Source organism: Podarcis erhardii (assembly GCF_964252035.2).
Source record: "Podarcis erhardii genome assembly, chromosome: 4".
NCBI lineage: Eukaryota > Metazoa > Chordata > Lepidosauria > Squamata > Lacertidae > Podarcis > Podarcis erhardii.
This window is the reverse complement of record NC_138508.1, coordinates 85,208,992-85,225,436: the sequence shown is the minus strand read 5'-3', so window position 1 is coordinate 85,225,436 and position 16,445 is coordinate 85,208,992. Positions and strand designations below refer to the sequence as shown.

The 16,445-nt window shown below is 41.1% G+C and overlaps 1 protein-coding gene across 4 annotated transcripts in view; it reads right to left on the bottom strand.

Annotated features, from left to right (window-relative positions):
• The window catches only part of NALCN (sodium leak channel, non-selective), a 198,389-nt gene that overhangs the window by 164,912 nt on the left and 17,032 nt on the right, over positions 1 to 16,445 (bottom strand). For 2 of the 4 annotated variants that reach the window (XM_081857956.1, XM_081857958.1), the window contains exons 4-6: positions 6,690 to 6,746; positions 1,924 to 2,007; positions 587 to 726 (exon numbers count right to left, since the gene is read on the bottom strand). In XM_081857956.1, the coding sequence (XP_081714082.1) occupies positions 587 to 726; positions 1,924 to 2,007; positions 6,690 to 6,746 (281 nt within the window). The remainder of the gene's footprint in view (positions 1 to 586; positions 727 to 1,923; positions 2,008 to 6,689; positions 6,747 to 16,445) is intronic. The other 2 variants (XM_081857957.1, XM_081857959.1) reach the window with 1 other exon arrangement.

Here is a 16,445-nt window from a genome sequence, read left to right as displayed (position 1 = left end):
GTGGTCTGTGAAGAGGTCAAAGGAAAAGAACTTCAAATAGAAGCTTGGGCCAACTTCTAATACAGGGCATTCATTATCCCAACATTCATAGCAGCCCAGAATTGATGGGAGAAATTAGATTAAAATAATATTTATCAAACTTTATGAAATCTTTAAAAATGTTTGAAAAATTGGAAGACAGAAAGATGGGGCTGGAACTTCTTTTTTATATATGTAATTTTTATTTAATATAGGGGCTGAAATTTCTTAAGCATCCTATGACATTTCCCCCAAAATTCAGTTTGTATTATATACCGTATTTTTTGCACTATAACACTCACTTTTTTCCTCCTAGAGAGTAAGGGAAAATGTCTGTGCGTGTTATGGAGGGAATGCCTACGGGTGGCATGCCTACGGATTTTCCTCCTCTAAAAACTACGTGTGTGTTATGGTCGGGTGAGTCTTATAGAGCGAAAAATACGGTATCTAATAGAAATTAAGAAGCATATGATTGCATGTTTAAAATAATCCCAAACAACACAATGCCACTGCCTCCCCATCCCAAGTATTCATATACCATTGTGTCTAGATTTAGCAAACAACTTACTTTAAAATGTTGGTTATCCTGGTTCTTGGCAACTCAAAGCGGAAATAGATCCGGAATGCTCGAATCATAATAAGCGGCCGTGGGATCCTCAACATGCCCCAAGGTGACATTTGATCAACTATATCAGCAATTTCAAACACCTAGGAACAAAAGAACGTCTTTTTCCCTCTGATTTTTTTCCTGAGCATACTACTGTTCTTCGTGCTGTTTTCTAAAGTTTGCATTGTTTTGCATAAATATTTTCAGGGCAATGTATTTTCAATGGCAATCTTCTTTCAGCGCTTGTTCCCAGTTTAACACTGTTTTCTGAAACAAGACACTTTCGGCAACTGATTTTATAATTCAAGTGACTTATCCCAGATCACCAAATGTCAATTATTTCATTCATGAAGGTGAAACTAAAAGCGAGGGAGGATTGAAATAATCTACCAGGGGCAAAGAAAAAATGCATATTAAGCTGAAACACTCAAGCAGAGAACACAAACCGTCTGGTGGGATTCCTATAGGACCTCTTCCAGACCAGGTCGGGGTTGGAGAGAGAGAACTGGGTGGGGAAAACAGGAAGTGTTCAGGCTTCCTATTCTAGCCATATCTAGTATGCAGCACTTCATACAAGCCAAGTAGGGGAAGGATCTACTGAACAGAAGCAGGAGAGATTAGAATATTTAATAATAATTTATAATTTCTACCCTGCCCATCTGGCTGGGTTTCCCCAGCCAATTTAAAAATTGCAATCCACTGATTTATCAAAGTTTGTAATAAAGCATGTGCACCACTCCTGATGTAAGCATTTGAGTACTGTATGATTTTTTCCCCTGTGGTGGCTTCCTGGTTGTGGAATGTTCTCCCCAGGGAGACTCACCAGGTGCCATCACTACATGTCTTTAGGCACCAGGCAAAAACATTCCTCTTTACCCAGGCCTAGGGCTATTGACAAGGCACCTCTGATAAGCTGGAGAGGTTTTTCAAGGGACATGGATAGCTGAAGTAGGTAGAAGGAAAGGAAGTCTTCCTTCTGTGAGTGTCTTTCTATTAACTTACTTTAGGATGCAAGCTATTATTTTCATTTTGTACTCAGCTGATTATTATGGAGGTAACCATGGGGTCTGGCGTGGAAAGCTGCAGAAAAACCACTGCCCCAAACACTGAACCTGAAGATAATCTTCCTGTTTGGTTTAGCTCTGAGGAACGGGACCAACTCTACTGCAGAAGGTCTTGGTTGTTACCAGAAGTGTGGCCTTCAAGAGTGTTTTTATTTTTTCACTTAAGCTGAGGTGAGGGCTTGGCCAGAGATCAAGGCTGTATTTCTGCACTTATTGTAATGCAACATAATTTACCTGTAAAACTAATGACACCCAAAGACAAAATACCATGAATCCATCAAACACACACCAGCGGTCCTTCACATAGGAAGTATCCCCCTAAGAAGAAGAAAAATGTAAATGGAATTATACGAGTTGTGTTATTTCATGTTTTTAAATTATTTCTGTTATTTCACGTTTTTAAAACAGAATATTTCTAACACAGTGAAGCAAAAGCAACATCCTAGCATCTGAAATTCTATGTCAATAGTTGTTGATTCTATCCAATAGAGAAAGCTGCAAGATTAGCAGCCTTTGAAGGATCTCCTTTCAGTCTTCTCACAAAGAACAGCTTTACAAAGCACACTCCATTTATAGCATAAATGGGTTTTTTGTCTGACAGGTGTTCAAAACAACCTGTAATCATTTATCACAGGTGTCAATGGTCAGTATTTATAAGTTGTGCCTCCTGTTTCTTGTACTGAACAGAATTGGTTTGCAACCAGTGCATTTGGAATAAGAGGAATGCTTTGGGTAAAGCAAAATGAAGAGAAATAAGGCATGCTTCATCTTGCTTTTTCCTGATGCTTTATATAGCCACCTGTAGTCCACCTGACAAAATGTTTTTCAGGCACAGCTCTGGCTATGAGCATAACTGAATTTGCTCATTATAGTGCTCAGTTAACCACCCTTTCCCCCAATTCTCATCTCCTGGTAGCTTTTCTCCTTTGTTGGGCATAAAACTACATATACCTATACACTTCAGAAAATGGATGCAGTTGAACCCTCATTGAGTTGCCGTTTCTGTTGATCAAGAAAAGACTGATCATCTGCAAGTACTGGAAATAGTTGCTATGGGAGCCTTTTTCCTCAAGGGTATCTTTCTAAAATACCTTAAAGTCAACATCCAGGACATCAAATCTGGTTGCCTTGCCATACAACAGAGGCCAAAGCAACTTGCTTTATGGGCACTGTGAAAATTACAGGATTAAGCAGAGGTCTTTAAAGACATTTATAATACAGGGCGATAGCAAATTCCTTCAGCCAATAGGATAATGGGGGAAAAGAGGGAAACCATGAGATAACACACCGTGGCCCAGTTTGCACATAACACAAAGCCTAACTATGGCTTAGCGTAAACGTGCAAGTTTGCAGATTTCCCAGAGGTATCACAGCTCTTTTGCTCCTACCCTGGTTCTGCTGTTGTCACTGCACTGCATGTCATCCAAACCAGGGCTTGTGGTTTGCCTTGCTCCAGTCAGTATAGCTCACAACATGACCGGTGCAGGAGCAAAGCAGCCACAATCTCCCCTCCCAAAACCTGCACATTTGCGCTAAGCTATGCTTTGGCTTAGCAAACAGAGGCTATGCCTGCTGGATACATAATGCTAGCAATGGCCTAACCATGGATGGAAGTTGGGAGAATGCTCCAGGTTCATAGGTTCACTTCCTCTCATGTGTAGAAATTCCCTGACTAGAATGGGTTTATAAATAGATAGGTCGATAGATTGATAGATCGATCGATAGATGGCAGAGGTTTAAGTCTAACGGTGCAATGCCTAGGCAACCAGGGTGTGCAAACCAGCCTCATTCTATCCCTATCTTCAAATATTCAATTAACAGTTCAACATGATGAGAATTAGCCATAGCTAGCCCCATCACAAATGTAAGATAGCACCATAGTTAACACTGAATGAGTAAGATTCAGGAATTCACAAAGATGAAGGGAGGGGAGGGGAGAACAGATCTATGGCATGTTATTGATCACTTAACCATGGTTTGCATATGCTTTTGGGCTATTTCAATTTTTTAACAGAAACAATATATTACTGCAACAATGGTGGTGGTGAGACACATAGCCCAGAGGTTTATGACTGAATTTGAGACTTCTTTTTTTAAAAAGAGTATGTTTCTAGTCATAACGACTGCAAGCAAAAATAAGAAAATGTGACAAATATGGCTCACGAATTTAAAATAACCCAGAAGTCAATTAAACAAACAAACAAACAAACAAACAAACAAACAAAGCACAAAGAACATAATTATATCTTCAAATGTTACAGTCAAAATTATTTTGTTTTGGCACCAAAACCTGGTTTTGAACCCTGGAAATCAACAGAAACTAGAATCTTGGGTCATCACAGCTGCATTGTAACTGCATTGGAGAGAGGTATGCCTTCATATCTGATTCTATCCTTTTCCCCCAGTATGTGAATTTTTGAGCAAACATTTCCACTGTTCAACCATTTATAAACTAAGGTCCCAATTAACAAAGGGTCTTTAAAGAAAAAAGTCACCCCTGGGTCCTTGGAATGAAATTGCTTTCCTTTTCACATGGGTGCTTGGTTTCTGTACCTCCTTCACAGTCCTGGAAAGGACTAATCTATCCTCCTCCCATGCAGAATTTAGAAGCTACAATACTGCGTGTGCTTCTGAACCTAAGGACCAACCACACAGAAATGATTAACTTACCTACAAGCAGCAACTGAATAGACTTACCATAAAACGCATAGTACTACTCATTTACACAATACACTTTCCTGCTTACGAAAACATTCAAATAATTCCTATGTCTACAAAAAGGTAAAATCTGAATTGGTTTTCAGGTTCACACTGGAGACTGTGTAAGTGGCAGCACAGAAGTACTACTCATCTGTTCGATACGACCTGATGTCACAGTTTGTGGAAAATGTTAATGATGCATAAATAAGATACACAAATTAGCAATGCCCTTCTGGCTCATTATGAGTTGTCACAGCAGCCTTTAGTTATGAGCAAATGGCTATAGCAAACTGTGTGTGGGTTTGTACTAGTCTGAAAGGGAGGGGAACTATTCTGCACAAAGATAGATCCACATAGTTTTGGAAAGTCACAAAATAAAATAAAACCACCTCTTATTTCACAAATATGTGGTTAACTTTTCAAGAAAGCTTCCTAAATTCAAGCATAGTATAAGTTCTCTGTGTTACACTGCCTGGCAAATTTAAGGTGCCTTTAGCAGATTCTTCATAGCATTCAGCAACTAGCATCCTATTTTCTTACAATGCGCAGGGCCTCTGGGGAAGCAGAAGTCTTAACAGCTGAGCTAAATCATTTGATGGTACCAGTTTAATGAAGACTGATGGCTCCTTCTCTCTTGATTGCCTGAATTCTTTAGATATGTCATTTCTGCCCTGAAGCAACAAACTATATCCAAAATACAAAAGGTTCTGTCTGTGCAAGAGGACACCCCACCGTTTTTTACTGTGTGTGAAGCGTCCCATCTGATTTGTAAATGTTTTACACAAGAGCTCTGACCTTCACAGAATTGGAGCCCATGAATAATAATGGAACAGTCTTAGAAATTCATGCAAGGTGGAGCAGCACAATGCAGGAATCTTCATATAACATTTGCCGAGGGATTTTTTCAAGTCTCCATCCTCTTCCGGCATTACTTATTATTATTTTCCTTCTAATTATGGAACTGGAACATGGAAGGATCATTAGCGGAGATAATGAAGGCCATGCAAGGAAGGCAAAACCTGAACTGTGCACTGTTTGCTTATATGCAGTTCACTATGTAGACTTGCAATCTAATATCTGAGGCAAGATTCAGCTTTAGACGACATTCTGCTGTCAACTTTATATTTTTCTTTAAAGACTGCTTCTGGCTTGAATGACTTCAGTGTGTGAAGCTCAGAAATCTGTTAGAAAGGCCTGAAAAGGGGTTAAGAACAGAGGGGCTGCAGTGAATTTTCTTTAACTTCCTTTAAATCTCCTCCATTGCCTTCTTCTGCTTGATGTTCCCTTGAATATATTGGTCAGCAGCCCTCGGGCTCCTTTTCCTCCTCTTTGTGGACAGTGGCAGAGGGAGGGGCCAGGAAGGTCAGCAGTCCCCCAAACAAGGAGCTTGTCCCTCACTTGTTCCAGCATTGTTAGACTCCTGTCTTTAGCATATATTGTTATTTTTCTTTCAGAGATCTTAACATGTGAGACACAACTTGCCCACCTAGAAATACTCTGTGTGCCCCACAGAATATTTTTTTTCTGGTGTTGCCACTGCTCCCATTCAGTTCCTGCCTGCCTGCCCCACAGTTTCAACACTTCTTCTTCTTCTTTTTAATAAAGCATAATCTGGACTTCTTTCATGCAATTGTGGCCCATTTGGTGCCAAGTACTCACTGCCATGGTCAGAACTACCTATGCACTGCCCACCAGCATCAAATTGCAAAAGCAGTCAAAAGCCTGAATCATGGAAGCAAAGTGAATTATGCCAAGCTCAGCAAATGGCCTCAACTTCCAAAATGGATCCTGATTTTGGTGGTCTGTGGATTTGTGTGCAGAACAGACGCAGCCGGCTCTATGGTTAATTTTTCAAAAATTAACCACAATTTCCCCACAATAAACTGGGATAGTAACTGCTGCTGCCTTTGTGAAACAGCTCCTTGTTCAGTCTCTCATACTGACATATAGAGCAATACGCACAAGCTTACATTCCTAAACAATTATGATTTCAAATGCATTGGAATTTTGAAAAATTATCATGGAATATGCATTTCATATCCTTCATAGGAGGCCAGGTGCTGGATTTCAGTACCCATGAGAAAGAAATCAAAACTGTATATCCACGATGAGGGGATGAGGGGAGGGTTAAAAAGGGCTAATGTTTATGGCATGGAACTGTGCAATAACATACAGTCTGTTTTAGCCCCCATAAACTTTTGTTATAAAACTCCCCTTTGGCTTTGACTGACAAGCATATTCTGGCTTTAACTCTCATAAGGGAAAATATCCCCAAGTAAGGTGAACTTGTTCCATCTTACCTTGAACATCTGAAATGGCTGTGGTGTGGTTAACCTCCAACCTTTTCCCAACTCCATCTACAGAAAAAAGGAGATTACCTCCATTCATGAGCTTTGCACATTAGCAGCGTTATCTGTCAATGTACCAACGCAAGAGAGAGAGAGATAGAGTCTCATGCCATGATATATGTGGTCTGCAGGCGCTAAACCTCACTTCAGCTTTAATAACACATTGCAAAGTGAAAGTGGGTGACATTGCCAAGCCAAAAGGAACCCCCCCCCCATTTTCTTATAGCACATTCAAGCTTTTTTTCCTTCTGTTCCCTCTAAGTACCCTCAAATATCCCAAATGGGGCCCATGCCCTTTGATGTTATGTTGTGCTACCTCTGGCCCACGGTTATCTGAGTTAGCTGTCAGAGCCAAGCCCTCCAGCCATTCTCCATTGTTGCTGTTTAGATCTCCTTCCCATCTGGTCCCTTGACCACAGGCTTACGGTGCCAGTGCTAGGAAGTTGTCGCCATTGTGATTATCCCACAGTGCCCCAGAGAACCCAATTTAGCAGGGTTCAAAATCAAGGAGCGCCTATGGGCACACAGCTGCTTTCCCTTTTGTGTGGTGCTAGTAGTTGCCAGCCTTACTCTTGCCCTCCGCGCAATTATAGCCATGTGGAGAGGAATGTGGAGAAATGGCTTCTGAGATCATGGGCCAGGGCACATTATGTCACTTCTGGAGAAGGTTCCATAGTTCAAAGGGTAGGCCCTGACCATGAATTGTCCAGACAAAAGGAGGTTACACCTAACGTGCCCCTCCAATCTAGTTTAAGATGCCAAATAATTTACATGAGCGTACCCGGCCATGTGACCCAGTTTTATGTTCATCTGATCAGTGTTTTTTATGTTTTTACTTTTGATTTTATATATACCGCTCTGAGATTATTTCCCCCCTTGATTTAGCGGCATAGATATTTATGGGTAAATAAAAATTCAAAAAATAAATAAAGCCACAATGAAATGGCAATATATAAAAATGTGTCCTACTCAGTAAATGCTACTAAACAGCATTGGTATAAATGCAATTTTTCGTTGGTCTTTAAAAAGTCAATTGTCTAATGGCATACATACAAGAATTCCCCATTCAAATCCTGCATGATTTCCAGTTCTGAGTCATAGGCTCAGTTCAGAAGTAACAGCAAACTATGGTTTGCCATTGGAAGAACAATCAACAGCAAACCTTGGGCTCACACGTTCCACCCATCCCTTTCATCCTCCTTCAAACACAAGGAAGGGAGAATTTGCATATGTTTATTATATGTTTATTAGATCAGATTTCATTTTAAAACTAGGTTTTTTAAAACAAAATCAAAATCAAGAACAAGAACCCATTAATATAACTAAAACCTTTAAAATACCCAGTTTTAATTTATTCACCTTGGTATAGATGCAACATATACAAATGCAATGATAATATAGTAATGTGATGAAATGCAAGCAGAAAGTTCAGATTTTTAACTTTTGAGCCAGGCATTCTTTTTAATTCAGACACACTTATGACTGCTTCAAGCCTATTGCCAAAAGTACTCACATCTGTAACCTGGGTGCTGTGTAAGAGTTTGGAAATGTTTTGAGAATCACAGAAGGGACTGTGTGGCTGAATTCAGATCATCTCCCAAAGCATGGATCAGGCCTTTGCTGTAGTGTTTCTGGCATCTGTTAAAAAACTTTTGTGCGTAACCCAGACACATATAGTTCCAATTTTATTTTATAATGTGTATTTTTAAACCACTGGTTTTATCTTGATAAATTTTAGGTTACCTTTTTATCATCTGATTTTACCAGTAATTTTAGTGTATATTTTATGTAAACCACCATGATGTTTGATGATTAAGCAGTATGTAAATTCCGTTAAATATATAAATCAATTAGGAACAAACACCTTCTGTTCTTCCTTTTTGCATTTGAAGCTTCAATTTCTAGCTGGTGGCAAACCAGTGTTTGCTATTTCATCCAAATGCAAACATCTGGTTCTCAAATTAAGAATGTCTGCCTACTATGTTAAAATCTCAATTTCCAATTTCTACTGCACCGTGTGGCCAACTATCGTTTCATCTAAAACTTCCATGTTCTGATATAAAAGGGGGAGGGGTACTATATGGCTTCTGAGATCAAACATTATATAAATATGATATATTAGGTCATGTATTTTTGCAGCAAATTAGGAAGATTGAAATAGATGACCAACATGGACATCCCTCCCACCCAACATCTCATTTCATGTAGGAAGTTCTGGGCTTTCAGCTCAAAATCTAACTCATTAAACTGGATTGTGTGGTCTTCAAATAAGAGATCTTGCTCAGTGTCCTTTCCTGTGCACAAAGTGTCTAACAAAAATGTGCAAGACTAAGTGCTTTTGGGCTGCATAGCCAGAGATCATGTGTCACGTCTTTTAGATGGTCAGCCTGGCAGCAGAGGCCACCTTATTATTGATCTTTGTAAGCCACTCTCGGAGGCCCTCCCCCTCCAGCTGTGGAGTAGGAGAAAAGCACTTTTAAAAAATCATATGAACTTGCAGAAATAACACAATACTTCCGAAGGGGGGGGGGACCCATTGTCTTTAAAGGATGCATCCATGAGTCCAAGCAAGCACGATTTCAGAAGAGGCACTGCTGCCTACATGCCAGAGGATGATGCCTCATCTACTAATGTACCTCCCAGTGATGAATTTTAAGTATCTGAATTCAAAATTATGAACTGAACCACAGGAGCCAACTCCTAGGGGCCGAGGTCCTTTTGAATCCCCCAATAAAATATTTGAAGGAACTGCCCGCCCCCCCAAGTTGATGGGTAAAGGTAAAGGGACCCCGACCATTAGGTTCAGTCATGGCCGACTCTGGGGTTGCGGCACTCATCTCGCTTTATTGGCCAAGGGAGCCGGCGTACAGCTTCCGGGTTATGTGGCCAGCATGACTAAGCCACTTCTGGCGAACCAGAGCAGCGCACGGAAATACTGTTTACCTTCTCTTCCCACTGGAGTGGTACCTATTTATCTACTTGCACTTTGACGTGCTTTTGAACTGCTAGGTTAGCAGGAGCAGGGAGCAAGCAATGGGAGCTCACCCCTTTGCGGGGATTCGAACCGCCGACCTTCTGATCGGCAAGTCCCAGGCTCTGTGGTTTAACCCACAGTGCCACCCGCATCCCAAGTTGAAGGGTGCTGCCATTCAAATGGTGTGTGCGCACCATGTCATGTGGTGATCAATTATGTGGGGTGGGGCCTACCTGCCCCCACAATATTTTATTCAAGTTGGCACCCCTGAACTGAACACAAATCAACTGCCTACTGAACTGATAACACCTTTTAAAACATAAGCGGTAGCACACAAGCTTAATAGTCACCGAGTATAATAAGAATAATGGCTGCACAATGTTAATTGCAAGCGGGGGAAAAGAAATGGAATCAGATTGTTGTGCGATGCTAAGATCAAGGCTCCTGCCTCTGGAACGGCCAGCAACACTTGAATGCCACAACTGGATACCGGCCAAACACAGATAAGCAGTTAAAAAGTTTTACGAATGAGCGAATTAATGATCTATGGGCAATGTACTTTCCTGACCAAGGGACCCATATGTGATCAGTTATAATGTTGTTGGTGCAAAATTCATGCTAACTCTTGATGAGGTCTTTTAAACAGCCAAAGACCATCATGGTAATTAATACCATTCGTAGCTACCATGGTGGATGGTATTTCCGTGGCCCAAGATGCTTGCATGCCGCTTAGTATGAGAACAGCACAGTAAATGAAATCAGTCCGGTTTCAGGTCGAACTCCTGATTGTGAGCTCTATGAGAGTTCTGCTGGGTATGTTCTTCTCATTCCTTGTCAGTAAACATGCAGCAACAATCATCTTGCACCCTAACACTGTGATGTCCCATGTTTCTTTGAGGTAAAGATAGGAAGTCAAGGTAGGGAAATGCAGATCACCGCAACATAAGAAAAGAATGGATGGGAGAATCTGACACGGGGGTACTAGCGGCGGAATCCTAACTCCTGCAACATATAATTCAGCTCACAATTAAAATGGGAATTGCACCACAAGAGCTACACTAGTGGCCAAAATTGTGGAGAAAGTGTACTGTATTTCCAAGGTTTGATGACTCATAACACCACTTCTTTTGGAGTAATACCACAAAATTATACATCAATGGAAAGATAATTTAATGAAGAATATAATGCAACAAGGTTTGTTCAGTTATCTGTATTCTATCAAATGTTATAGCCAAATAAACAGAAAAAGGAGTGTTTAGAGAGCCAATCAGGTGTCATCTTGTTTTGGCAATGATGGCTCATAACACCACTTTTTTTGGAGTAATACCATAAAATAATATATAAATGGAACTTTTGACACAATACAGATAATTGAAGAAAGCTTGTTGCGTTACATTCTTCATTACCGTACTTTTCCGTCTATAAGATGCCCCCATATATAAGACGCTCCCTATTTTGGGGGGCTCAAATTTAGGAAAATTGGGGAGTTGTTGAGCTACGCAGAAAGGTACGGTAAATTATTTTTCCATTGATATATAATTTTATGTATTACTCCAAAAAAAGTGTTATGAGCCATTAAACCTTGGAAATAAACTTTCTCCAAAAGGTTTCCACAACTCTGACCACTAGTGTAGCATCTTCTATAACTGCAGTGTAGAGTTTCTTATTTCCTCCCTCCCCTTGTATGTACGAGTGTGTATATCCATCTATTGGCTCAAAAGCAGATTGCAAGGTCCTAAAAACAAAGGTAGAGAATCGAAACTAAAATAATGACAAGTACCAAAACCCTAACTCAGTCCCTAAAAAAACTGGAAGAAGGCTCAGTCCAGAAGATATCATAGTTCAGTGGCAACATTTATGTTAAGTTCCCAGAAGAGGAAAATATAGATGATTACCCAACCAATGCCTGCCATCTGAAAACAGCTGGCCTTTGCTACAAAGCACTCGTCAGTCTTCTCTATTGACTTTTAGCCAAATTCACCTGGGAGTAATTTGCTCCCAGCTTGCCTTTGGCCCCAGCTGCTCACAAATCATGAAAGGTTTGTTGACAGGCTGGTCAACAGCTCATGCTGGGAGCTACTAAGCTGAGATTCATCTCCACTCAATACTCTTGTGTGTTCTTAATTTGCACCTGTATTTTTCTTTCCTCTGCCTTCCTTCTGCTAGTCTTTAAACCTGTTTCTCAAGGGATTGAGAGCCTGTGCCCACCCAGACATTGTTGGACTACAACTCCCATCATCTGGTTATGCTGGCAGGGACAGGTGAAAACCACAGAATTTCCATCACTTAATATGTAATTTGTCCTGAATTCCTTTCTGGTCCATTGCTTGCATGCCTGCTGTGGTTCCCTAGGCCTCCTCTTTACATCCTGGTCCCAGACCTTCATACTAATACCACTCAAAATATAGTAATTTGCCTGAAAAAACAATACCCTGACAGTAATTGGAAACACTCCTAAGCAGCTCCTAAGAAGGCATTTTCTAAAATGGGATGGTGAACTGCATAAAAACACAAAACTATTTTTAACCATCTCCAGAGATGTGTTATTCCAACACAATATAATATGAAACATATGTCAGTCTATGCAATATAACACAAGACACACACACACAAAACCTGGCTACTATTTTTTAAAAAAAATAAAGTAAAATATATTAAAAGCACATTTTAAAGGTCTGTTGGTACAAGGATTAGGAATCAAAAATATTTTATTCTCTAAATAAAACCAATTAGCAAATAAAATAATAATAATTCCCAAAGTTCATAAAAGGAACAATATGAGCCAAATAAGAGGCACACAGAATAATTCAAATGCATTTTATTTTTCTGTGGAGTACACCCAGAACTTGCAAATGGCCCCACTGTGCAAAATCCGGTAATTTTACACCTACGAGTGCAAAGTCTTGCCAATATAACTCCAGTAATCAGCAAGAACATTCTAGTGTATCAGGCACCACAGAGATGTAGGATTAGCAAAATGGGAGAAGACAAAAGGCAGGGGAGAAGGGGGTTAGCTGAAGCAATTAAGAAAGGGAGAAGGGGGCTGGAAGTTAAGAACCGAAGGGTAAGCATGTAATTTGGCTAAGGTTATCAATCATATTTGCTATGAAAGGCATCACAGTAAGAGACTGTCAATCACTTCCGTGGTGAAATGGTGAAAGACACGAGAGGCTCTGAAATTACCATTCAAGCATTTGACAGGAATAAAAGAAAATCCCCCTGCAGCTGAATACAAAGATCCAAAAATTCAAGTTAGAACATTAAGGGAGAAACCTCTGCTGAAAACTAATTTAAAAATTCTGCTTGGAATTTTGAACTGTTTTGTGGCCTTCCTTCCGCTAGAGACTAAATGAAGTTTGCTTAGCACAAATACAGGAATAAATTTGGTGGAATATATATGTATACCTTGCCCTGTGTTAAGCAGATGCTAAGAAAAGAGTATTCTATAACTTTACTGTGTGGAGAAGAATGAGTCACACCTGAGCTGCATCTACTGATACCAAGTTTGCCTGCACAGTAAATGAGTGAATCGATGTACAAAGGTCAATTAGTTACTCTTGAAGGCTATTATTCCCCTCTCTAATTTTCTTGTCCCAATCAAACAACAAAAGATTTAAAAAAGCCCTTCTTCCCCACCTCTTGTTTGCATATTTTATTTTCATAGTAGGGATACCAGTAACACTGCGTGCGCCCAAAGTTGAGTTATATAATTCCACATCATTCCTCTACTTGCCTCAAGCCTTCAACAAACTGCAAACTAAACAGCTTTTACTCCCTGCCCAAGCTTCCTCTGTGCACAAAATGCTTAGCAACTGTGTTTTTCCTGACCATGGTAAGCATTACTTATTTACTCCTAACTCATAGGGAAGGACTGGCTGGAGGACAGAATATAAAACTATGGCTTTGCAGTGGATTCACAAACCATGGTTTGCATTAACCATAGTTAAGTGTTACAACTATATTGAGCAAACCATGGTTAAGTCTTATCCCTGCCTCTTCAGCCATTCTGCCTAAAGATGGCAATAGGGTCTCATTACATCTTCTTATTAGCAGCTTCTGAGAACCAGGACTCAGTTGGCTAAGCCAAGACCCAAACAGAGAAGAAAGGGGATATTTTGCCCCGGCCCAGTGGTTCAACCTAAGCGGAAAGCTCATTAACATGGGAACAAAATGGAGACTAAACTGTAAACAGCAGGACTTGCTTGTGGATATTTATGTAAACTGATTTCTGTGTGCCAACGTGGGATAATGTCCCTATCTCCTGGCTTTCTGGAGAAGCATGCTTGGTTTGCATATCACATGATAAACCAAACACGTTGGTCACACAGAACGGCAGGCTGATCCCCCAAACTAACCTGGAAACCTTTTCCAGATAGGAAGGCCTGAGGGTCTGGATGAAGAGTTCCTTACACCCCCAGTAACTAGCACATCTGAAGGGGCCGCAAGCGCCCCACCCCTCTTTTGTGACGTATTTTCCAATGCAGAACCTCCGGGACTGGCAAGAATGGTCTGAATAATCTGCATTTTTGCTAAACTATACCTCCCCCCCCTTTTTCCCTTTATAGTATTTATACCCTCCCCCAATCAGGAAGAAGCAAAGGAAGAATCTGAGCACTGCAGGTGAACCAACTTGTAAGGAAGTGAGCGGGAAGGTATGCTCTTATTCTAAAGGAATTCACATTTAGCAGATGGTGAAGCTGGAAAGACTCTTCTTGGGGGAACGGCAAATTGGAGAGAAGCTATTTCCAGGTTGTGAAATTGTCTAGGACACTTTTTCCCCTGGTGTGTAACTATTCACCATAGTATCCAACGCTATTTTTAAGCATTATTTGTTTATTTTTGCTGGCTCTGCAGTTATTCCATCAGCTCTTTGGCTCAATCCTGCCATTGTACTTGTTTTGTTTTTAAGCAGCAAAATTCTTCAGCAAATGTGGATGGCCTCCCCTGCCCCATCCTCCTTCCTTAAGGGAGTTCAACAGAAATGTCTAGCTGCCAAAGACCAGGTGCAGGGTGGGTTCAGCAACTGGTGCCCTCCCCAGTTAGCAGCACAGAGGCAGAAAGAGGGAGCAGGGATGAAGTAGCAGCCTATGGAAATGGGGTTTGTGAAGAGGTCACTTCTGAAGCTGGAACAAATGGGCACAGAGCAAGCAAGTGAAGAGAGAAAATGCATTCAGAAAACAGACTCAGCTGAGAGGGATGTCAGGCATCAGAGCCAAACAGAGCTGCCAACAATTGCTTTGGGAACAGGAACTGGGTGATTGCATTAAGCTTAATCTGTCCAATTCCCCACAAATCAATACTTGCCAAGTGATACCTGGGCATCTGTTGAGGGCCTGGGGTGTGTGCAGGCCGCACCCCATATACATATGCTTTTGTTTCTGTAAGGGCAGGGTCTCCAGCCATGCTAGAGGCACACCTCTCTCTTGGCCAGATTCCCATTTTTATCCTCAGCCAGCCTCATACAGATTGAATGAGTTTGGAAATACAACACAGATGTTTGAGCGATAAATGACCCAACCCATGCCCATATGCAGGGAGGTCCCCATATGTTGTAACTAAACTCTTCTTCCTTGGAGTAGCACCTTAAAGACCAACTAAGTTAGTTCTAGGTATGAGCTTTCGTGTGCATGCACACTTGTATCTGAAGAAGTGTGCATGCACACGAAAGCTCATACCTATAACTAACTTAGTTGGTCTTTAAGGTGCTACTGGAAGGAATTTTTTGTTTTGACTATGGCAGACCAACACGGCTACCTATCTGTAATCTTCTTCCTTGCTCACCCAGCCCTGCTGGCATGTGCCTTGGCACAATACCAAGCAATTATGGTGAAGAAGATATCATTCCCCCACCTTACTAAAACTCTCCCCATTCAGAAGCCACTTGATGTTGCGGACGGTATAAAAGACAAATAAAGGTTCTGGTCAATGAGTGTTTGCCAACAAACAAAACACCAGGCATTAGAGTAGGGATAGTGTCTCCCCAGAACTCTCCACAAGCCACACCCTTCACTGCTCCTAAATAAAAATAAAAATATAACAACAATATATATATATATATATATATATATATTTGCTTTCGTATATATATATATATCCCAGCTGGCTGGGGCTCTGGGCGGCTTCTAACACATATAAAACCATAACATTAAAAATTTCTCAATACAGTGCTGCTTTCGGGTGTCTTCTAAAAGTTGTGTAGTTCTTTATTTCCTTGACACCTGGTGGGAGGGCATTCCACAGGGTGGGCACCACCACCGAGAAGGCCCTCTGCCTGGTTCCCTGTAACCTCACTTCTCGCAGTGAGGGAACTGCCAGAAGGCCCTCAGAGCTGGACCTCAGTGTCCAGGCTCAAAGATATGGGTGGAGATGCACCTTTGGGTATACAGAGCCAAGATTGCTTAGGGCTTTAAAGATCAGCACCAAGACCTTGAATCGTGCTCAGAAACATGCTGGGAGCCAGTGTAGGAGGCATGTTATATGGTCCCCACAGCCATTCCTAGTCACCAGTCTAGCTGCCGCATTCTGGATTAGTTGTAGCTTCCCAGTCACATTCAAAGGTAGCCCCATGTAGAGCGCATTGCAGTAGTCCAATTGGTTTTGCATGTCTAGAATGTGTCCTTGAACTATGAAAAAGCCTCTTCTGGACAGAGAGGGGTGTGTCAGTGTGTGCACAGAGTTGCCTTTCATACATAGGAAAGAAAACTGAATTCTTTGCTCTGTCCACTTTTACATCT